Raw genomic sequence first — 22,821 nt, 5'->3', positions numbered from 1 at the left:
ATGTGAGTCTGTGTGTTACTGTGTGAGTCTGTGTGTTACTGCGTGAGTCTGTGTGTTACTGCGTGAGTCTGTGTGTTACTGTGATTCTGTGTGTTACTGTGAGTCTGAGTCTGTGTGTTACTGTGTGAGTCTTTGTGTTACTCTGTGTGTTACAGTGTTACTCTGTGTGTTACTGTGTGAGTCTGTGTTTTACTCTGTGAGTCTTTGTGTTACTGTGTTACTGTGTGAGTCTCCGGGCTCACAGGGGGACAAACACTAAGCAGCTTTTCTGAGAATCTCTCCTTCCAGGAAAAGGAGTGAAACTCTGAGAAACTGAGAAAAGTCAGACTTTGAGCCGACTCAGATCAGACGCTTTATTTTCATCTGGAGTTCAGACTTTTCTCTCATCATTCAGGACCTGAATCAGAAGTCTTTCAGACTGTTAGGACTCTTTAACCTTTTAAATGAGAGATTCTGGACTTGTGACTTCATTCTGTCAGAATCTAAATCTAGTTTTTAAAACTCAAGATTGGATTATTTATGTCTAAACTGACCTTACACTGAGCCTAGAACATGGAGGACTGTCTCTGTCCAGCAGGTGATCCATGTCTTCATGATTCATGAATGAACAATAAACGGCACCTTTCCGGGGTCAAAGATCACTGCACCGCTTCCTCCAGGACTGAGGGATGGATGCCGGCAACCTGCAGGCTCTGGAGCAGCTTGTCCACCGTCGCCTTCCTCCCTTCAGACCTCCTCCACTGAACCAGTCCGGCCAGCGCCGCCCCGTGAACGCTGAGACTCTGATCGGCCCTGCAGCGGAACAGAGCCTCCGCAGACAGGCCCAGGTCCATCAGCACAGACTCCCAGTCTGCGCCGAGCCGGAACGCCAGCCGGGACAGCTCCCGATCCGACGGAACCCTCTGAAGAACAGCGGGCGGGAGCCGACAGACACCTGCAGAGACGGTGAGGAGGAGCAGGATGTCAGAGGGCCAGACGATCATTTTAATGAGCACCAATCAGAGTCTCTCTTTAAAAATGAAGCAGAAACAGTCCTGATATTTAGTTTAGAACCTTTCAAGCTCGGACCTCAGATGTATATTTATGACTTCATCGGGTTAAGAATCTTATAACTTAAACTATTCCTGGACTGTTACATTATGCCAACTGCACTGACTTGCACCATTGCATCTTTTGCACTCTCATACCAGTCTCAATAAGCTGTTATAAGTTAAACCATTCCTGTTTATATTATGCCAACTGCACTGACTTGCACTATACATCTTTTGCACTCTTACTGCATTGTGCCTTCATTATGTGCCTTGTATTTTGTGTGTGCCTCATTGTAGGTACATTTTTTTACACTTTATATTTATCTTTAGTTTTTAGTTACATGTTATATGTTGCGGAGTGAAGAGTAACGCAATTTCGATTCTCTGTATGTTCAGCACATATAGCAGAGTTGACAATAAAGCTGACTTGACTTGACTTGACTTGACTTATTATTATTATTTTAATAAATAAAAGTGATGTGCCTCCTGCTCTGATGTCACACGTCGGCCTGTTTCCTCAGAACAAACATCCGACGTGTTTATGTGATCAGCGGACGGAGCTGTGCGGCTCTGCAGGTTCGACTGAATGGAGGATTCAGAGTTCATTTAATGTGACATCATTGATCGCTGATCGTCTTTGTGCTGTTAGCGTCGGTGATCGATGGATCAGATGAAGTGTTTCCTGAAGCTGGCTGTGGAGGAGATGTTGTTGTCAGCGACGCTACTTAGAACTCCCAGACTTTCCAGGAAAGTGTGCGAGTGTGTGAGCACCACAAACCGCAGGAGCAGTGAACGTCCGGCCGGCTCGTTAATGGTTATTTACAGGCAGATGTGCCATCATGTGACAGATGACCCCCCCCCCTCCACACACACACACACACCCACCCCACCCCCAGCCTTTTATTGCCTGCCTACTGCTTTCCAGGAATCCAGCAGTACTGCTGTTGGATCATGTTCATCACATAATTGCAGTGAATGTGGCGGCTGAAGCAGCCAATAACCCTCCGAGGCACCATCAGTGACTTTTTGTCTAGGCTTGTGCAAAATCGTATCGTGTGCAATTAATCGTCAGAAAAACTGTCACCGATTAATATTTGCCACTTATTGATTATGGCGATTAGTGCATCGTCATGATGACGCATTTTTGTGTGCGTGTGCACTCTCATCACCCGCAAGCGCGCACATGTAAGACCACAATAACAATAATGGCGGAAGGCAGTGGTAGTCAGTTAAATGGTGCAGAGCAGCACGTCCCTAACAGAGGTTCAGCATCTGTCACCATAAGCCAGAGTACGAAGAAAGCCGAAGTGCGACAAGGCCACAGCGCCGGCTACAGCTGTAGTATATAGTGCCGCGCATGTGTACGTGACATGCATTAGGTGTAAAGCGTGGAGCATTAGTTGTTGCCATAGTAACTGGATGTTGGCTCGTATTAAAATAATGAACTTTGACTGGAGAAGCTGCCTCCCAATCTTTATTTAAGGACTCCACAGCAAGATAGGAAAACATCACAACAGCGAAGTCCAGCAGATATTGGAAAGAATTCCACTCAGCCAAGAATCCGCGATACGTTTAGTCGTTGTGCTCCTTACGACCAAACTATGCGCTGGAAGAATGTAATGCAGGTTGATTTGCACAGACATACATTTAAATGTGGAATTACCTGGTTTCTTTTTTCTGCTGCTGTTCTACAGTATGAGTGAAAACATGCACTAGTGTGTGACATATTCCAGTCATTGGTTAATTTGCACAGACACATTTTTTTTAACTTGAAATAATCACTGATGTGACTTTTCTGAACTTATTTGTCCTGTTTAATTTTTTTTTAGAGTCAAAAACATGTAAGTGCAATTGTCATCGATTAATCGTCAAATTAATCGTTATCAGCTAAATGCCACAATTAATTATTAAATTAATTAATATTATGGATCACTGTGTGGAGAATTGGCAAATTAGTGCCCCCTGCAGCTGCAGGCACCCCTGCTTGCTGAGAAGCTGTGAGAGGAGGGGAGGGGGCACGGGGGACAGCTCACCTCTGGGTCTCCAAACGGAATGACAGGGAGTAAAGAAGGGAGGTCTCACTCTGTCCTGATAGTGTGCGTCACTGCGTGTTTGTATATAGCAGCGTAAATGATCGAAGGAGTGAGAGATCTTACCGTTAAGATCATTAAACAACACAGAAGTTTTGGGGCCATGACAATGATGCTGGACTGAGAGTTTGATGCTGCGCGCTGTGTTTTTATAATGTCCATCCATGATGCGGTGCTCCGGCTCGCGAACAAGTTAGTTACTGTCTGCTAACATAAGTCCGTCCATTAATGACAGGCTGACAGGGTAAAAAGTGGGGAATTATTATTTTTCATCCATATTTATCATCCATTCAGCCTCTCTTCACTCAATGCCCACAGCCTGGACCATCACAGTTATTAAAATGACTAGTTGCGCAAAGTGTTACACATTACAATCTTTATGCTGCTTACTGAAATCTGAAAGCACTATCATTGCTAACAAAGAATTATATTTATGGGGGGAAGAGACAAGATGGCTGGATGAGCTTGAGCTCCCAATAGCAAGTTAGAATTAGGGCCCCTAAATTCACTAAGTGTCGAGCAATTCATAGTCATTTTACTCTGGTATGAGTAGGGGAGTAAAAACTAGAAGTCAAACGAAATGTGTCACACAAGAAGACACGAAAACACAGGCGTGCTAAAGACAACCCTGAGGAAAACTTGCTCGGTGCTTCAAAGTATCAGCAAGGAAATACGCGACTTTAGGACTGAACACAAAATGGATATACACACTCTCAAAGAAGAACTTAAGGAAGATATGAAGAATGAACTAAAGAGCTCAAGCAGGACATTTACCAAAAACTTTCTGCTAACTCCGCTCGGATCCAGGCTAATGAGACCAGGCTAAATGAAGCAGAAGCACAGATCAACGAGACTGAGTTGGCTAACATGGCTATGAAGTACATGGACAGACAGAAAACTATGCAGGAAAAGTTAACAGACATGGAGGAGCGGTCTAGGCGAAATAACATCCGCATCTATGGTGTACCAGAAGGGAAAGAAGGAAACTCTGTGTCTGACTTTGTGGAGCAACTTCTAAAAAGTGAACTCGCACTGACAGCGGGCATCAACCTGCAGATTCAGCGTGCTCACAGGGCTTTAGCTCGTAAACCAGAGCCGAACCAGCCACCCAGATCTATAGTGGTAAACTTTGTGGAGTTTAATACCAAAGAAGCGGTATTGAAAAAAGCCTGGGGAAAGAAAATATTGACTGAAGGGAGACGCCTGTCATTTGATCATGATTACGCTGCAGAGGTTGTTCAGACGCGCAAGGCATACATGGGGATAAAGAGGCTCCTGAAAGAGAAAGGAATACGTTTCCAGACCCTGCTGGACACGATGCGCATCCACTGGGACACGGGAACTCGTACTTATGAGAGCGCACAAGCTCAGGAGTTGAGGAAGAGAGGCTACACAGTGGAAATGCCAGGCGGCCCAGTGGATACGAGCCGGGAGATGGAGCAGCTTCTTCGAGCCCCTACATGGCAGAAAGCCAATGAGAGGAGCACAGGAGATGCTGCGCGCCGTGTAAAGGAAAGATTACAGGAGTTCGAGTGAACTCCCTCAAACTGACCCTTATTCTCTGCTTGTCACGTATGTAAAACTTGGTTGGACCGTCAATGAAACCAGCTGTAAGAAGTTAATGTTTGAATGATTGGTTTGGGGGCAACAGTGGCGCAGTGGGATAGCAGGGTTGTCCAATAACCGGAAGGTTGGTGGTTTGATCCCAACTCCTCCCTAGTCACTGTTGTGTGTTCTTGGGCAAGACACTTCACCCTAGCCTGTGGCGCGCCTTGCTAGTCATTGTATGACACTGCTTGTGCAGCAGCCGTAACGAATTTCCCTCTGGGATTAATACAGTATCTAAAAAAAAAAAAAAAAAAAAAAAAAAAAATCATCTCTGCCCGTGATGCGAGCCTTTAACTACCTGCGTCCTATTCCTAAAACTATTTTTAATTCATTTTGGTGCTGAGGGATATCTTGTTTTTTGGGGGGAGAAGGTTTAGCAGGACAGGTATTTTATTTATTTACCGTATTTATTTATTAGGGCCCGAGCACCGAGTGGTGCGAGAGCCCTATTGAAATGCAAGCGTTTATTATTATTATTAGGGCCCAAGCACCGAGTGGTGCGAGAGCCCTATTGAAATGCAAGCGTTTATTATTCTCTTTTTTTCTTCCGCGTCATTCGACGCAAATTTGCCCGCCTGAACGTGCTCAAAAACTCACCAAATTTGGCACACAGGTCAGGTTCGCGAAAAATGCAGCTCAAAAGCGCAGCTCGATGTTACACCGTGTGGGCGGCGCAACGTCACGAAGGTGACCCTTCGCCACCACAGAGAAAGCTGCTGTGTTTCTTGCCTTATCGATCCTACCTGCTTCTTACTCTATCATGACTTTTCATATCACCTCATCGTCATATTTGGGCGTGGCCACATGGCTCAGTAGCGATGAGATCTGCTTCCCCATTTGACCTACACACACGAAAATTGGTACACATATGTATCACCTCTAGACAAGAAAAAAAGTCTCTTGGAGGTAGCCTCTAAAACGCACAGGAAGTCCGCCATTTTGAAAAACCTGCGCCATTTTTCAATGTTCACTCCTCGCACTTTTACGAACTCCTCCTAGTGGATTTCTCCAATCCATCTGAAACTTGGTCTGCTTACTCTTAAGGCATTAGGGACCAAAAGTTATCAAAAACGCAGCATTTCATCACGTGGTCTGGCCGTGGTGCCGCCACAAACTTGACCCTTCGCCAACGCACAGGAAATACATGTATTTTTGGCTGTCTCCCACATACTTCATCCTATGTGGATGCAACTTTACAGTCATGCTGAACATCGGACACTGCACAGATTGACGTGCTGATATGCTACAGTAACTGCGCCACCTACTGGTCGGAGGACCTGTCTTTTGTACATCTGTGTTTCGCTGTACTCTTCTGCCCTGCAGAACACAGCTCGTGCCGGTAAAGCTGGTCGAGAGGTGGGCCGATAGGGGAGGCTGCGGCTGCTGGTCCCACAGACTGCAAGGGCTGCGAGGGCCCGTCATCGCTGCTTGCAGCTTTAATTAGGGCCCGAGCAACGAATGGTGCAAGAGCCCTATTGAAATGCAAGCGTTTATTAGGGCCCGAGCACCGAGTGGTGCGAAGGCCCTATTGTAATTGTAATGTTTATTATTAGGGCCCGAGCACCGAGTGGTGCGAAGGCCCTATTGTAATTGTAAGTGTTATTAGGGCCCGAGCACCGAGTGGTGCGAAGGCCCTATTGTAATTGCTGTGTTTATTAGGGCCCGAGCACCGAGTGGTGCGAAGGCCCTATTGTAATTGTAGGTATTATTAGGGCCCGAGCACCGAGTGGTGCGAAGGCCCTATTGTAATTGTAAGTGTTATTATTAGGGCCCGAGCACTGAGTGGTGCGAAGGCCCTATTGTAATTGCTGGTATTATTAGGGCCCGAGCACCGAGTGGTGCGAAGGCCCTATTGTAATTGCTGTGTTTATTAGGGCCCGAGCACCGAGTGGTGCGAAGGCTCTATTGTAATTGCTGTGTTTATTATTAGGGCCCGAGCACCGAGTGGTGCGAAGGCCCTATTGTAATTGCTGTGTTTATTATTATTATTATTATTATTAGGGCCCGAGCACCGAGTGGTGCGAAGGCCCTATTGTAATTGCTGTGTTTATTATTATTAGGGCCCGAGCACCGAGTAGTGCGAAGGCCCTATTGTAATTGCTGTGTTTATTTAGGGCCCGAGCACCGAGTGGTGCGAAGGCCCTATTGTAATTGCTGTGTTTATTATTATTATTAGGGCCCGAGCACCGAGTGGTGCGAAGGCCCTATTGTAATTGTAAGTGTTATTAGGGCCCGAGCACCGAGTGGTGCGAAGGCCCTATTGTAATTGCTGTGTTTATTAGGGCCCGAGCACCGAGTGGTGCGAAGGCCCTATTGTAATTGTAGGTATTATTAGGGCCCGAGCACCGAGTGGTGCGAAGGCCCTATTGTAATTGTAAGTGTTATTATTAGGGCCCGAGCACCGAGTGGTGCGAAGGCCCTATTGTAATTGCTGTGTTTATTATTAGGGCCAGAGCACCGAGTGGTGCGAAGGCCCTATTGTAATTGCTGTGTTTATTATTATTATTATTAGGGCCCGAGCACCGAGTGGTGCGAAGGCCCTATTGTAATTGCTGTGTTTATTATTATTAGGGCCCGAGCACCGAGTGGTGCGAAGGCCCAATTGTAATTGCTGTGTTTATTTAGGGCCCGAGCACCGAGTGGTGCGAAGGCCCTATTGTAATTGCTGTGTTTATTATTATTATTATTAGGGCCTGAGCACCGAGTGGTGCGAAGGCCCTATTGTAATTGCTGTGTTTATTAGGGACAGAGCACCGAGTGGTGCGAAGGCCCTATTGTAATTGCTGTGTTTATTAGGGCCCGAGCACCGAGTGGTGCGAAGGCCCTATTGTAATTGCTGTGTTTATTATTATTATTATTCTTATTATTTGCCTGCCTGTTTAACTGCATTTTTCACCCCTTTGCCATGCACGAAAACTCACGAAACTTTGCACACTCATCAGGGGTGGCGAAAAATTTGATATTTTGTGGTCGCTGCAAAGGGACGGGGCAAAATGGCTCTACAGCGCCCCCTTGAAATTTTCAAAACACCCCTCGCATTTGGCTTAGTTTGGAGTAGGTGCACGAAAATCGGTACACATGTTTATCATACAAAGACGCACCAAAAAGTCTCTTGACACCATGACCTTAACCCAACAGGAAGTCCGCCATGTTGGATGGAAAATGGCGATTTTGGCGATTTACACCATTGGTATGTGAGCGAACTCCTCCTAGAGCTGTAGCCCGATTGACCTGAAATTTGCTGGAGGTCACCTAAAGGACCTGCTGATCAAAAGTTATCAAAAGCTTTTCTCTAACTTAAAGGGCGTGGCCTCTGTGGCTCGCCAAAGTCTGGCGACGATTCATGATTTCGCCATGTAACTTTGAAAGGCTCTCACGCCTGCATACTTTATCCAAACGTCTTCAAACTTTATGAGCATGACGAGGGCTCCGCCCTGAACACCTCCATATGTTGAAACCCTTACTTACTCGTGGCGCCCCCTGCTGGTAACAGGAAATGGCCTCTTATTACTCTGACGTGTACTGCTCCTACATAGTTGACAGCATCAACTTCATTTCACCTCTAGAACCTTCCCAACTAGTTGGTGAAGCTGCACTATGAAGGCCGTGAAGCTGCGTGCAATGGTGTCCGTGTGGCGGGGCGCCAACTGTCGATCCTTCGCCGTGAGATTACGTTTGCGTATTTAATGACCTTAATGACCTTCTATGATCATGAAAATTCATACACACATTCTCGGGGGCATGTACTAGCAACTGATGGGGGTCTCGTAAGTGGGCGGGGCAAAATGGCTCAATGGCGCCCCCTTGAATTTTTAAAATACCCCTCTCCATAGGGGTTTTTTTGGAGTAGGAGGACAAAAATCGGCACACACACAGAACACGTCCACGCGCACATAAAAGTCTCTTGCACCATTGATCTAGACCACACAGGAAGTCAGCCATTTTGATTTAGGCGGTCAAATTTCAGCGATTTCCACCTTTGGTATGCGGATGAACTCCTCCTAGGGATTTCGACCAATTGACTTCATATTCGGTCGCTGTCACCTAGAGACCATGCTGATCAAAAGTTATCAAAAGCTTTTCTCTAAGTTAAAGGGCGTGGCCGCTGTGGCGTCACTTCGCCATTCATACACGAACAGCTCTCTCTCCTACATACTTGCTCCAAACGGCTTCAAACTTTCTGCACGTGGTCAGAGCCCCTCCCTGAACGTCTCTATGTCATCATGATCTATGGCGCTCCCTTGTGGTGGAGACAGGAAGTGCCATGTTCTTCACTGACATGCACTCTGTTAAATCCTTCCCTGTCATTACACAGCCAAATGAGGATCACAGATTTGAAGTCCCACAGAGACAACTGTGTGGATTCCTGTATCATGCTGCCCGTGGCGGTGGCGACTGTTGAACCTTCGCCATGAAACATCAACTGCTTATAAATTCGCCGTGCATCGTCCTAGCGTCCTCAAATTTTTTTCATGTCCTAACGGTCCGTCCCCCCACACGTCTGCATGCTCATGAGTCACCTGCACAGCGCCACCTACAGGAAACCGGAAGTAACTGCTTCTGGACATTTTTCATGTATGAATCAAATGTTTTTTGAGGTTTGATGCACAGACGGGTCTCCACTATTCTCATGGTGTCTGGCTCCACCCAGTGGACACATACGGTACTGCAACTGATATAACTCCACCACGGATGCTCCTAAAATCCTCAAATTTTTTACATGTGATACAGACCCGACCACGACCACGTGTGGACATCTGTGGACAGCGCCACCTACTGTAAAGAGGAGGTTACTGCACACTAACAATTTTTACATATATTGAGAGATTTGTTGCACTGACACATCTCTGCTTCTTCCCACCGCTGGCAAAAACGGCGCAGCTCGAGGGGGGAGTGGGGGTAGGAAGGGATGGTGTGACGGGGAGGGGGGCGGTCGCGCAGAGTGCGAGGGCCCGATCATCGCTGCTTGCAGCTTTAATTAGGGCCCGAGCACCGAATGGTGCAAGAGCCCTATTGAAATGCAAGCGTTTATTAGGGCCCGAGCACCGAATGGTGCAAGAGCCCTATTGAAATGCAAGCGTTTATTATTCTCTTTTTTTCTTCCACGTCATTCGACGCAAATTTGACCCCCTGAACGTGCTCAAAAACTCACCAAATTTGGCACGCAGGTCTGGTTCGCGAAAAATGGCGATCTGAAACTGTCGCCACGACAGTGACTTGCAAAATGGCTCTACAGCGCCCCCTGGAATTTGAAAATATTCAGCATAACAGCTACAACCATGAAAATTGGTACGCTGATGTATCGCCTCATGCCAGGAAACATGCCTTTGGAAATAAAATTCCACCCCCTACAGGGCGTCGGCCATCTTGGAAAAACCACGCCATGTTCCAATTTGCACATCCCGCATTTTCACGAACTCCTCCTAGGGGAATTGCTTGATACGGCTGAAAATTGGTGTGCTTGCCGTTAAGGGGTCAGGGACCAAAAGTTATCAAAAACGCAGCACTTCCTCACACGGTCTGACCGTGGCGCCACCACGAAGTTGACCCTTCGCCAACACACACGAAATGGATGTGTTTGTGGCTGTATCTCCCACATACTTCATCCAATGGCGATGAGAAAAATCAGGCATGCTGAGCCTGTCATTCTGAACAGATTGATATGCTAATGACCAGAAACTCTCATAGCGCCACCTACTGGCGGTATGAATTGTGTTCAGTCTGATTTCCATTTTCCACACCTCGTACTTGAACGAACTCCTCCTAGGGAAATACTCTGACAGACCTGAGATTTTGTCACCTGGTTTTGAAGACATGGCTGAGCAAAAGTTATCAAAAACGCAGCTCGATGTTACACCGTGTGGGCGGGGCCTCGCCACAAAGGTGACCCTTCGCCACCATAGAGAAAGCTGCTGTGTTTCTTGATTTGTTCATCCTACCTCTTACTCTATCATGACATCAGCCCCTCTGCACCTTTTCATATCACCTCATCGTCATATTTGGGCGTGGCCACATGGCTCAGTAGCGCCCCCTTGAATGAGATCTGCTTCCCCGTTTGACCTACAGACATGAAAATTGGTACGCATATGTATCACCTCTAGACAAGAAAAAAAGTCTCTTGGAGGTATCCTCTAAAACGCACAGGAAGTCCGCCATTTTACAATACCTGCGCCATTTTGCATTTTTCACTCCCCGCACTTTTACGAACTCCTCCTAGAGGATTTCTCCAATCCGCCTGAAACTTGGTCTGCTTACTCTTAAGGCATTAGGGACCAAAAGTTATCAAAAACGCAGCACTTCGTCACACGGTCTGGCCGTGGCGCCGCCACAAAGTTGACCCTTCGCCAACGCACAGGAAATGGATGTGTTTGTGGCTGTATCTCCCACATACTTCATCCTATGTGGATGAAACTTTACAGTCATGCTTAACATCGGACACTGCACAGATTGACATGCTGACATGCTACGGTCACTGCGCCACCTACTGGCCGGAGGACCTGTCTTTTGTACATGTGTGTTTTGCTGTACTCTTCTGCCCTGCAGACCACAGCTCGTGCCGGTACAGCTGGGAGAGAGGTCGTGGGACAATAGGGGAGGCGGCGGCTGCTGGTCCCGCGGACCGCAAGGGCTGCGAGGGCCCGTCATCGCTGCTTGCAGCTTTAATTATTATTATTATACTTGACTTTGGTTCCGGCACCGGTATCGCGATTTTGACCCCCTGAACGTGCTCGAAAACTCACCAAATTTGGCACAAAATTGTCCCCCGACGAAAATCGCAACTTGACACTGTCGCCATTGGCGGGCGTGGCCGCATGACTCTGCAGCGCCCCCTAAAGTGTGAAAATATTCACCGCAAGTGCTACAGACTTCAGACTCGGTACCCTGATGTATCGCCTCGTGACAAGAAAAAAAGCCTCTTGGACGAAAATTCCACGATGTACAGGAAGTCCGCCATTTTGAAAAAAACACGCCTTGTTCCAATTTGCACACCCCGCAGTTTTACGAACTCCTCCTAGTGGAATTGCTTGATACGGCTGAAAATTGGTGCACTCGCCCTTAGTGTGTTTTGGTGTACTGTTCTGCCCTGCAAACCGCAGCTCACGCCAGTAATGAGGGAGCAAGGTAGTGGGATAGGTGAGGTGGTGGTTCCTGGTCCCGCGGACCACAACGAGTGCGAGGGCCCGTCATCGCTGCTTGCAGCTTTAATGTTACTATTGTTATTGTATTGTTTTTCCTTGTTTACTGTAATGTACTAAATATTTGTTCTTACTTACATGTGAAAACGCAATAGAAATTTAATTTACAAAACAAAAAAAATATATTTATGTATAAAATGCAGTCCTATTTTAGTACAGTGAAATAGTTTTGTTTTTTCTGAATAAGCAAGGACATATGTTTGATCCAGTACAATTGTAATGCTCTAGTTTACATGCCTTATATTAATTTAATTAAAAATATATATATAGAAAATTGGGAATTTATTTTTAGACCATTTATCATCATATTATCCATTTTGCAACCTGTCATGTTTGTTCCTCAGTCTCTCCTTCATCCTCTCTGTCCTGTCTCCCTCTTCTTCTCCTCAGTCTCTCCTTCATCCTCCCTGTCCTGTCTCCCTCTTCTTCTCCTCTCTCTCTTTCACCCTCTCTGTCCTGTCTCCCTCTTCTCCTCTCTCTCTCCTTCATCCTCTCTGTCCTGTCTCCCTCTTCTTCTCCTCTCGCCTTCATCCTCTCTGTCCTGTCTCCCTCTTCTTCTCCTCTTTTACCTGGCCAACTGTCAGCAGGAAGGTTCTCCTTATGAGTCGGGTCCTGCTCAAGGTTTCTTCCTGTTAAAACTGAGTTTTTCCTGACACTGTGGCTCTTAAGGGGGTTCAGGCTCTGGGTCTCTGTGAAGCGCTTAGAGAAAATTTCTGATTGTAAAACGTGCTATAGTAATACAACTGAATTAAATTGAATTGAACCCTTCCCCCTTATTTAATGACCTCCGCTTTTTTTGGGGGGGGGGTGGGGGGGTAATTTAATGTAGAACCGCCACTGAATGTGTGTCTCAGGTTTTAGGGGGTCACATCAGGATCAGGATCACGTGGCGTTCTTAGTCTGACAGTTTGTGTCACAACATAATTTTCTACTTTAAAACTTCCAGTGTCACACGCGCACACAGTCACAGTTCAGGACCGTGGAGACCGTCCACCCTGACTCTGGTCTGTGTGTCTCTGGTCTCTCACCTGAGGTTCCGGGTTCGGGCTCAGTCTGGAGCTCCAGCAGCAGTCTGTCTCTGACCCAGCTGTAATGCTCCAGTGACCGCAGGAAGGCGTCGAAAGCTCGGGGCCCGCGGTTCGGCAGGATGTCCAGCAGCCTCAGGGTCCTCTGCGTGTCCGTGGGCAGAGCCTGGATCTCCTCCACCTGAGGCTTGGTCAAAATGTCCTCCTGGTACAGAAACGGAACGATGTCGTCGTTGACCAGCAGCTGGCCGGAAAGGTGCAGCCGGTGCCTGCGGAGCAGAGCCATGTGTGCCGGCTCCATGTGAGCGTCAGAGCCGCTGCTACCGCCCGGTAGTCATGTTCGGGTCTCAGTCAACCAGCTGACCGACTTTCCATCACAACAAGCGGCCCCGTGCGCCGAAGCACTGCCTGTCCGTCACTGTTATTGTGTCCTACCGGAAACACATACGCGGAACCAAGTTTTCCTGACGTCACCCCCCCCCCCCCCCCCTTTTAAACGGGCAGAAATGGAATTGATTTAACTATAGTTAGAGGCTTTGTTGAAGCTTCGACACATGATTCAAGAAAACGGTTCATTACTCGAGGCTTCAAAGACACAGTGCTCGAGTAGGACATCTAGTGGTGAATACAATTGCGGTGTGTGTTATTGGTTCATGGATTGGTTGGGATTTGAATCGCCGTGCAGTCTCGTTCGACTACACTACATGGTTGAATGGTTGACACAATAAAATACATTACATTTACAGTTTCACTGCACAAAATTGTTATACAAAGTTACATATGAAGTGGATACATAGGGCTAATCAAACGTCCTGATTAATCCGATTAAAATGTTTAACACAATTAAAGCATTTGCGGCAGAGAATGAAGCTGGATGGTGGTGTAGGGGTATCATTGTCGGTTTGGGTGCGAGAGGTGGCGGCTGCTGGTCCCGCGGACCGCAAGGAGTACAATGGCCCGTCATCGCTGCTTGCAGCTTTAATTAGGGCCCGAGCACCGAATGGTGCGAGAGCCATATTGAAATGCAAGCGTTTATTATGATATACTTGATTATTCTTCCGGCTCCGGTATCGCCATTTTGACCCCCTGAACGTGCTCAAAAACCCACCAAACTTGGCACAAAATTGTCCCCCGACGAAAATTGCAACTTGCCACCGTCGCCATTGGCGGGCGTGGCCGCATGGCTCTGCAGCGCCCCCTAAAGTGTGAAAATATTCACCGCAAGTGCTACAGACCTGCAACTCGGTACACAGATGTATCGCCTCGTGACAAGAAAAAAAGCCTCTTGGACAAAAATTCCATTCCACCATTTTGAAAAAAGTCCACCATTTTGAAAAAAAACACGCCATGTTCCAATTTTACACTCCCCGCACTTTTGCGACCTCCCCCTAGGGGACTTGCTACATTGGGCTGAAAATTGGTGCACTTGCCCTTAAGGGGTCAAGGACCAAAAGTTATCAATAACGCAGCACTTCGTCATACGGTCTGGCTGTGGCGCCACCACGAAGTTGACCCTTCGCCAACACACAGGAAATGGATGTATTTGTGGCTGGACCTCCCACATACTTCATCCTATGTGGACCAAAAAAATCAGGCATGCCTGTCATTCTGAACAGATTGATATAATTATATGCACATGCGGGCGTGGCCACATGGCTCGCCAGCGCCCCCTACATTGACATGTGGGTTGCACTTTCACCTACACACATGAAAATTGGTACACATATGTAACACCTGTAGCCGTGAAAACAAGTCTGTTGGAGGTATCCTCTAAAACAGTGGTCCCCAACCACCGGGCCGGGGACCGGTACCGGTCCGTGGGTCATTTGGTACCGGGCCGCACAGAAAGACTGAGCAAAACATATATTATTCATTATCTGAGTCTGACAGCTGTTTCATTTATAAATCGATCAGATTCATCCGCCTGTGCCTTTAAGCACCTGCCCAGACGCTTGTCTCGGTCACGGGATACGGCACCCCAAAATTAAGCCCACAAGCTAGCAAAAATGAATAAAAAACAAACGTCTTTGGAGAGCTTCTTCGGAAAGGGGAAAAGGCCTAACGAGGAGACAGAAGAAGAGGAGCCTACCCCTTCAAAGAAAAAGAAACCCGCATTTAAAAGACTATATCAGGAGTCCTATTTAAAATACGGATTTATTGCAACAGGTGATTCTCACACACCAAGTCCGCTCTGAGTGATATGTGGCGACAGACTCGCAAATGAGGCAACGAAGCCTTCAAAACTGCGAGACCGAGCACCCTGCATTAAAAGACAAGCCATGGAAGAAAACATGAACAAGAACGACTGAAGCAATTAATGACGGCCAAAACAAAATTACGGAGTGGACTGGACATAAGAAACACACTTCGGGTGTCATGTCTCCCATTATCCCTAGATGGGACCGCCTCATTGCTGAGAAAGCTCAAAGGCTCCCACTAGTTAAGCATAAGAGTAAGAGTCTGTTTATGCACTTTGTTTTTTTGTTTTTTTTTCTGTGCCGGTCCGTGAAAGTATTGTTTTACATGATACCGGTCCATGGTGCAAAAAAGGTTGGGGACCGCTGCTCTAAAACACACAGGAAGTCCGCCATTTTGGAAAAACCACACCATTTTGCATTTTTTTCTCCTGCAAACTTCTCCTTGGCGATTTGTCCAACACAGCTGAAAATTGGTCTGGTTACTCTTAAAGGATTAGGCACCAAAAATTCTCAAAAACCCAGCACTTCGTCATACGGTCTGGCTGTGGCGCCACCACGACTTTGACCCTTCGCCTAAACACAGCAAATACATGTTTTTGTGGCTGTATCTCCCTCATAATTCACCCTATGTGGATGAAACTTTACAGTCATGCTGAACATCTGACTCTGCACAGATTGATATGCTGATAGGCTACAGTCACTGCGCTACCTACTGGCCGGAGGACCTGTATTTTGTATATACACTCAACAAAAATATAAACGCAACGCTTTTGTTTTTGCTCCCATGTTTCATGAGATGGACTTGAAGATCTAAACTTCATTCCAGATACACAATATTACCATTCCTCTCAAACATTGTTCACAAATCTGTCTAAATGTGTGATAGTGAGCACTTCTGCTTTGCTGAGATAATCCATCCCACCTCACAGGTGTGCCACATCAAGATGCTGATCTGACATCATGATTAGTGCACAGGTGTACCTTACACTGCCCACAATAAAAGGCCACCCTGAAATGTGCATTTTGTTTCTGCTTTATTGGCGGTCTGGGGACTCAGAACCAGTCAGTATCTGGTGTGACCAGCAAGCACATCCCAAACATGTTCAATGGGTGACATGTCCGGTGAGTATGCTGGCCATGCAAGAACTGGGACATTTTCAGCTTCCAAGAATTGTGTACAGATCCTTGCAACATGGGGCCGTGCATTATCTTGCTGAAACATGAGGTGATGTTCATGGATGTATGGCACAACAATGGGCCTCAGGATCTCATCACGGTATCTCTGTGCATTCAAAATGCCATCAATAAAATGCACCTGTGTTCTTCGTCCATAACAGATGCCTGCCCATACCATGACCCCACCACCACCATGGGCCACTCGATCCACAACATTGACATCAGCAAAGCGCTCACCCACACGACGCCACACACGCTGTCTGCCATCTGCCCTGAACAATGTAAACCGAGATTCATCCGTGAAGAGAACACCTCTCCAACGTGCTAGACGCCATCGAATGTGAGCATTTGCCCACTCAAGTCTGTTACGGCGACGATCTGGAGTCAGGTTAAGACCCCGATGAGGACGACGAGCATGCAGTTGAGCTTCCCTGAGACGGTTTCTGACAGTTTGTGCAGAAATTGTTTGGTTATGCAAACCAATTGTTTCAGCAGCTGTCTGAGTGGCTGGTCTCAGACGATCTCGGAGGTGAACCTGCTGGATGTGGAGGTCCTGGGCTGGTGTGGTTACTCGTGGTCTGCGGTTGTGAGGCCGGTTGGATGTACTGCCATATTCTCTGAAACGCCTTTGGAGACGGCTTATGGTGGAGAAATGAACATTCAATGCACGAGCAACAGATCTGGTTGACATTCCTGCTGTCAGCATGCCAATTGCACGCTCCCTCAATGCTTGTGGCATCTGTGGCATTTTGCTGTGAGCCAAAACTGCACATTTCAGGGTGGCCTTTTATTGTGGGCAGTTTGAGGTACACCTGTGCACTAATCATGATGTCAGATCAGCATCTTGATGTGGCACACCTGTGAGGTGGGATGGATTATCTCAGCAAAGCAGAAGTGCTCACTATCACACATTTAGACAGATTTGTGAACAATGTTTGAGAGGAATGGTAATATTGTGTATCTGGAATGAAGTTTAGATCTTCAAGTCCATCTCATGAAACATGGGAGCAAAAACAAAAGTGTTGCGTTTATATTTTTGTTGAGTGTATTTGTTTTGGTGTCCTCTTCTGGCCTGCAGACCACAGCGCCTGCCAGTACCAGGGAAAGAGAGGACGTGGGACGATAGGGAAGGCGGCGGCTGCTGGTCCTGCGGACCGCAAGGGCTGCGAGGGCCCGTCATCACTGCTTGCAGCTTTAATTACTATTGATCTGTGTGGGTTTGGTGGAAGTTTCCCTTCAGTTCACCAAATAATGGAGATAAATAAAGTATTTATATTCTATTCTATATATAATGGATATAAATAAAGTATTTATATTCTATTCTATATATAATGGGGATAAATAAAGTTTTTCTATTCTATTCTTTATATAATGGAGATAAATAAAGATGTGGTTCAGAGCAGGAACGTGTTGGCAAAGCTCCGTCAGCCACCCTGCAACCTGTTATTTTTTTATTTTTTTATTTACATCACATTATGAATACAATAACATGGGCTTGTCTTAGAACTGTAAAGTGTGAATATAAGCATGATGTTTTTAGGTTCCTCAGACATTCAGCCTCTCTGTTTTCTTCTGTTTGACGTGATGGAACCTAACCTGTATTCTGTCACTAGGAGGGACCAACAACACACAGCCCTCTGGAAGGGTCCCCTGTGTGGTAATAAACATCCTCTACGTTTATTCTATGTTTAATAACTGTTGATGTTGTTTGTTCTTTGTTTGTCTGCCTTCCATGACGAGAATGACTTGTGTGTTTTGCTTATTTAAAAATGTGACTTAAAACATCATGAACACAGCAGTGAAATAAGAGCGTATTACAACGAACATGATGAAGCACCATATAAAAGTTTATTGATCTCACAGTCTGATCATCATTACAGTTGCAGGCTGAACAACACGTGCTGTCAGTCGTCCATACAAAACACAGCGCGGCACAATCAATAAATATCTTTAAAAAAATCAGAGCGTGGTGGCGTTCAGTCCACAGCTGCAAAATGTACAAGGGCCGCACACGCTCAGTCCTGTTTGTGTTTATTCAACTCTGAGGCCCCGCCCCTCACTGATGGGCCCTTATCAGCAGCACATGCACCAGGACACGCCCCCTCCACCTGAGTGACATCATGACCCACACTCAAACACAGAGCTGAAAGAGAGATGCCAACATGGCCGACCTCAAGCTCTGATTGGACAATTATATGTGGCAGAGGTGATGAAACGGGAAGAGAAGGCTGCTGATTAATTATACTGAGGGCGGTCAGGAAGCTTAAAGCATGAACAGGGTGCTAAAGGTTAGCTATGCGGGGTCAACATGCTAATTTATCATTGAGTTAAAGGAAAACGTTCGGTGCCAGAACGGCTCATCGAATGATTTGAGCCGAGTTTAATGGACGAAGTTTTTATTATCTAGCTGGTTTTAACAGGAATCCTGAATCCACCATGTTTGGATGGAGTCTGGTGAAACAGACGTTTTTTGAGGACGTCCAGATGAATAATCCTGACGTTTTCACACATGAGATGAAATTATAGGGGCTTAAACAGTCGGTGAGGACTGTGAGGCTGGTGAGCAGGTCGGACGGTCTCCATGGTTCTGAACTGTGCTTGTCAGGCTTTGTTTTCGTGCTCTATGATTGGCAGAGAGCCACACACAGCAGGGACAAAGTCTACAGAAGCCCACAGAGGTCAAAAACACTTACTGAGACGATCAACAACATGACAGCAGCAGAGACCTCAGCTCGCTGCCTCACATTCATCCCCACAGGCTGATTGGCCGATTGGCTCAGCTCCCTATAGTTACAAGACTTTTTCAGACGTCTGTGCTCAGAGAGGCTACAGGACCCACAGGGCCAGCTGTTAAATTCTGCTTAAATGGAATTCATCCATCAGTTTTATGGACCAGCTGATTGATTGATATTTGTAGATACAAGCTCATAGATGTGTTGCTGTGCTTTGGAGCGAACATGTGACGAGGCGTTTACTTCCTGTACATCCTGACTCCTCGGTGGTCAGAAATGATAATCCCGCTGTCCGCCCAGCGCCGCTGGCTCAGGTCCCATCAGAGCACGGTAGGATTGGTCAGTTGTCAGACGCTTGGCACGTCTACACATTGTAAGCATAGTCCATCAGGTAGTCCTTCAGTCTGTTGGGCAGTGGCAGGTCCTGCACCTGCCGCGTTGTTTTGTTGATGGCGATGCGGCAGAGGTGCCGCAGGGTCGGCGTGCTGGTGTACACAGGCTTGGTGAGCAGCAGCTGCACTGTACCATTGGGTGCCGCCGCCGCCGCCGCCGCCAGCTGAGAGGTCACAGCCTTGTCGCTGGTCCGGGACAGCTGGACGTAGTGCTCCACCAGGTGCACCACACTGTCAAACTGTTTTAGTTTGGGCTTCACCAGAACCACCGAGTCCAGCTTGAACTTTCCGTGCTTGTACTCGATGCGCAGGTTAGTGGGACCCGCCGACGTCATGGCAGAGATGGTGAACAGGTAGTCCCTCTGAGAGCTGTCCCGCACCAAGAAGGTTCCCTCTGAGGTGTCCTGCAGGATCTCTTTGGCTTCGTTAGCGGTCAGACTGCCCCAGTACCAACCTGCCACCACACAGAGAAACAGTCACACTTCAGAGTCACTGATCAACCAATCACAGCCCAGCTTACTAAAGCGGGTCACTCTCTGAATGATGATGCTAGCATGCGCGCATAACGGCATACTGCCGCCTAGTTAGCAGCTAGCAGCTTCAACTGATGTCCTCCAGCAAAGAAAGATGACTGACTTACCTGACAGAGCCAGTCTCTGAAGAATGTGTCTTACTGATATTTGGACCCTTCAGAGACTAATTAAACTAAAGTTTTTGATTTTATGCTCGCCGTGGGCCCACCTGTGTTCCTCAGGTCCTTCATGGCTAAGGCGATGTGGCTTTCATCCGATTCCACTGCCCTGGCGGTGTTGTCGGCTCGTCTGTTGCCCTCGATGGTGTCTGTGGACTCGGAGGACTGGCAGGTCATTGGACAGATCCAACTGTCAGCCTAGTGGTAGGCCCAGCGCTCAGACATGGATGACGTCTGCAGGTCGACACTTCTGCCTCACAACAACACCTGGAGATGTGACGAGACCGATCAGCACATTATTATCAGTGTCTTCAGGTCATGTGAGAACATTTAAATCGTTTATTCAGTTCATCCTGACAGAACTTCTCTTTGTGTCATTCATGAGCAGCTTTACTTTCAGGCAGCTTGACAGTGAAGTGAGTAAAGGTGAGAGGAGAAGGGCAAACTTCCTGTTATCATCAGAGCTGATTGATATATAACGTGCTGGCTGGCTGCTCGGACTGTAAAACACAGACAAACAGACTTTTATCATTTATCCGACAGGTAAATGAAATAAACCTGACTGCAGGTCTTGACCTTCAGACAGATGTACCCTGCTGTCTTTACCAAAGAAATATCAATCACACAAGCTGTGGTCTTCACTGGTCCCCGTGGCTGATGACTTTCAGGTCATGTGACCGCACAGACCTGCACTGACACGTTGATCACTCAGACCGGTTTGCACTCGAACACATGGGAGCCCGCAGAGTTAACACAGACTGCTGTTAGTCTGCTTAGTCTGTCAAAACTGAGCCGTGGAACAGTGAAACTATAAAAACAATCAGCTCTGTGACAGCTTCACACAGGAGGCCACAAGGAGGGAGGAGGAAGAGGAGAAAGAGGAGGAAGAAGAAGGAGAGAAAGAGGAGGAAGAGGAAGAAGAAGGAGATAAGAAAGAGGAGGAAGAAGAACAAGAAGAGGATGAAGAAGAGGACAAGGAGGAAGAAGAGGAGAAAGAGGAGGAAGAAAAAGATGAAGAGGAGGAGGAGGAAGAGGAGAAAGGAGGAAGAGAGCTGCTAGGACAGTTTTCTCAGAGCAGCCGGGCTGTGTGTGTGTGCGTGTGTTATCTAACCGTGACATGCTGACTGACAGACACACACCTGACAGCTTGCCGTCTCTCCGTGCTAGCTGCTAGCTAACAAGCTGAAGCGCAGCCGCGAGCTCACCGGCAGGCCGACATGTCCGCGGCACGTTCCGGTCCAAACCCGCACTCACGGTCCCGTCCCGGAGGTCCGCCTCGATGTCTCCTCTTCGCTGTCAGCGATGGCGGGTCGGAGCGGGGACGCACGGAGAACCAGCTCCGGCTCTGTCCGTCAGTCTGTCACCATCAGTAACGACGGAACAGCGGATGCGTTTCCCACACAGTGTCTGCTCTGAGCGGACCGAACCCACAGTCTGTCCGTTCGCGAGCTGTGGACCAGCAGCAGCCTGATCACCGAAATCACCATAAACACAAGAGCAGCGTTTCCAGGAACTTTCCAGGAATACAGTCACGTGACGCGGGGAGGGCCGATTTAAGGTGGACCGGGAGACAGACTCACACACACGCACGCACGCACGGGTGTTCATCCTAATGTCACTGCGCGCACCGTGTTCGGTAGAGCCTGAGACACGTGGACATCTGAGGACCAAAAGGAGGTCTTTGTCCTAAAAACAGCTGATGAATGTATATCTCTGAATCTGTTGTTGAAAGGGTTAATCCATTCACAGACAGTCCGTAAGGTCTGCTCGGCCTCTGCTGCCCCCTGCTGGTCCGAGCTGCAGCTTCCTCTGTCTGACTGTAGACCATCACGGACTCCTCACTCACCGAGCAGCTACCTGCTCTCCGTTGCAGCAGGTGGCGCTGTCCGCCTGTAACACATGTAAATTAAGTGTCTGTTTCCAGGCGGCCATTTTGTTCTGAAAACCTTCCTCATCACTCCCTCCTCCATGTGGAGGTCAGCGTCAGGCAGCATTCAGTGAACATTTCAGACTTCACCTCCCTCCTTTTCTGCCGCTGTTAGTGACGTCATGGCTGCCACCAATAAAACCAGCCGATCTCTGCCGGCTAAACAAACTGTTTATAACTGTTAGCAGGTATAAATTGTGCTGCTACAGCCGATGAACATTTTATTATTAAACATGAATAAAACACACACAGCGGGTCATGTGACAGTCACTTAACCATCATCATATTTATGAGACAGCTAACTTCTCTCCCCGTTCTTCTAGACGGTCCACGCAATGCATGATGGTACATGTAGCTGATGTAGGCTGTGTCCCAATTCAGGGTCTGCATCCTTCGGAGTGCGCATTTTAAGGCCGCTTACGTCACAAAGCTGCGCGAAGGCTGTCCCAATTCGCCAAAAGTCGAAGGGTCCTTCAAATGCGTCCTCCAAATGCGTCCTCCTTTTGCCTGAATTTGGAGGACGCATCGCTACCATCCTTCGTGGCCTTAAATATCCCACAATGCTTTGCGGGCCTACTTTTTGTCCAATAGTACAATGACGGACCAAGCGAGCGGCAGCGGCACCGGCAGGAGTGCCGAATTCACATTTAAATGTAAGTAAAGAGCAGTAGTTCGAGAGTTTTAAAATGCTAGTAGTGACAGTGGCATTAAAAAAATGAGTTTCATATTTACAAACATGACGTCCTGTTGATACG

General features: G+C 47.4%; 2 protein-coding genes across 7 annotated transcripts; both read right to left on the bottom strand.

Moving 5' to 3' along the window:
* Positions 1–501: 501 nt before the first annotated feature.
* Positions 502–13,359, bottom strand: cradd (CARD and death domain containing adaptor protein). Its single transcript, XM_028394765.1, has 2 exons — positions 12,954–13,359; positions 502–934 (listed from the first exon to the last, which is right to left on the bottom strand). The coding sequence occupies exons 1-2, from the start codon at positions 13,249–13,251 to the stop codon at positions 639–641; spliced, it is 594 nt and encodes a 197-aa protein (XP_028250566.1). The 5' UTR covers positions 13,252–13,359; the 3' UTR covers positions 502–638.
* socs2 (suppressor of cytokine signaling 2) lies at positions 12,854–21,872 on the bottom strand. 6 transcript variants are annotated; one of them, XR_003669418.1, is made up of 4 exons: positions 21,279–21,871; positions 20,190–20,406; positions 19,119–19,902; positions 12,854–12,864 (listed from the first exon to the last, which is right to left on the bottom strand). XR_003669418.1 is itself a non-coding variant. In XM_028394740.1 (4 exons), the coding sequence occupies exons 3-4, from the start codon at positions 20,314–20,316 to the stop codon at positions 19,421–19,423; spliced, it is 609 nt and encodes a 202-aa protein (XP_028250541.1). In that variant the 5' UTR covers positions 20,317–20,406; positions 20,534–20,639; positions 20,716–21,872; the 3' UTR covers positions 18,151–19,420. The 6 variants fall into 6 exon arrangements, 5 of the variants coding, with proteins under 5 accessions (XP_028250541.1, XP_028250536.1, XP_028250529.1 ...); XM_028394740.1 differs by lacking the exon at positions 12,854–12,864 and adding an exon at positions 20,534–20,639 and having other exon boundaries at positions 18,151–19,902; positions 20,716–21,872; XM_028394735.1 differs by lacking the exon at positions 12,854–12,864 and adding an exon at positions 20,534–20,639 and having other exon boundaries at positions 18,151–19,902; positions 20,746–21,872.
* Positions 21,873–22,821: the final 949 nt, after the last annotated feature.

This window comes from Parambassis ranga, chromosome 2 (genome assembly GCF_900634625.1).
Source record: "Parambassis ranga chromosome 2, fParRan2.1, whole genome shotgun sequence".
NCBI lineage: Eukaryota > Metazoa > Chordata > Actinopteri > Ambassidae > Parambassis > Parambassis ranga.
Note: the sequence above shows the minus strand (reverse complement) of the source record. Positions and strands in the feature narration are given on the sequence as shown.

Excerpts from the sequence above, each read along its gene's own strand:
- cradd (XM_028394765.1), bottom strand. The coding sequence starts at position 13,251 with ATGGAGCCGGCACACATGGCTCTGCTCCGCAGGCACCGGCTGCACCTT. Across the intron at positions 935-12,953 it reads GCCCGAACCCGGAACCTCAG|GTGTCTGTCGGCTCCCGCCC; the intron begins GTGAGAGACCAG and ends CCGTCTCTGCAG.
- socs2 (XM_028394728.1), bottom strand. The coding sequence starts at position 20,316 with ATGACCTGCCAGTCCTCCGAGTCCACAGACACCATCGAGGGCAACAGA. Across the intron at positions 19,903-20,189 it reads GAAGGACCTGAGGAACACAG|GTTGGTACTGGGGCAGTCTG; the intron begins GTGGGCCCACGG and ends GTGTGGTGGCAG.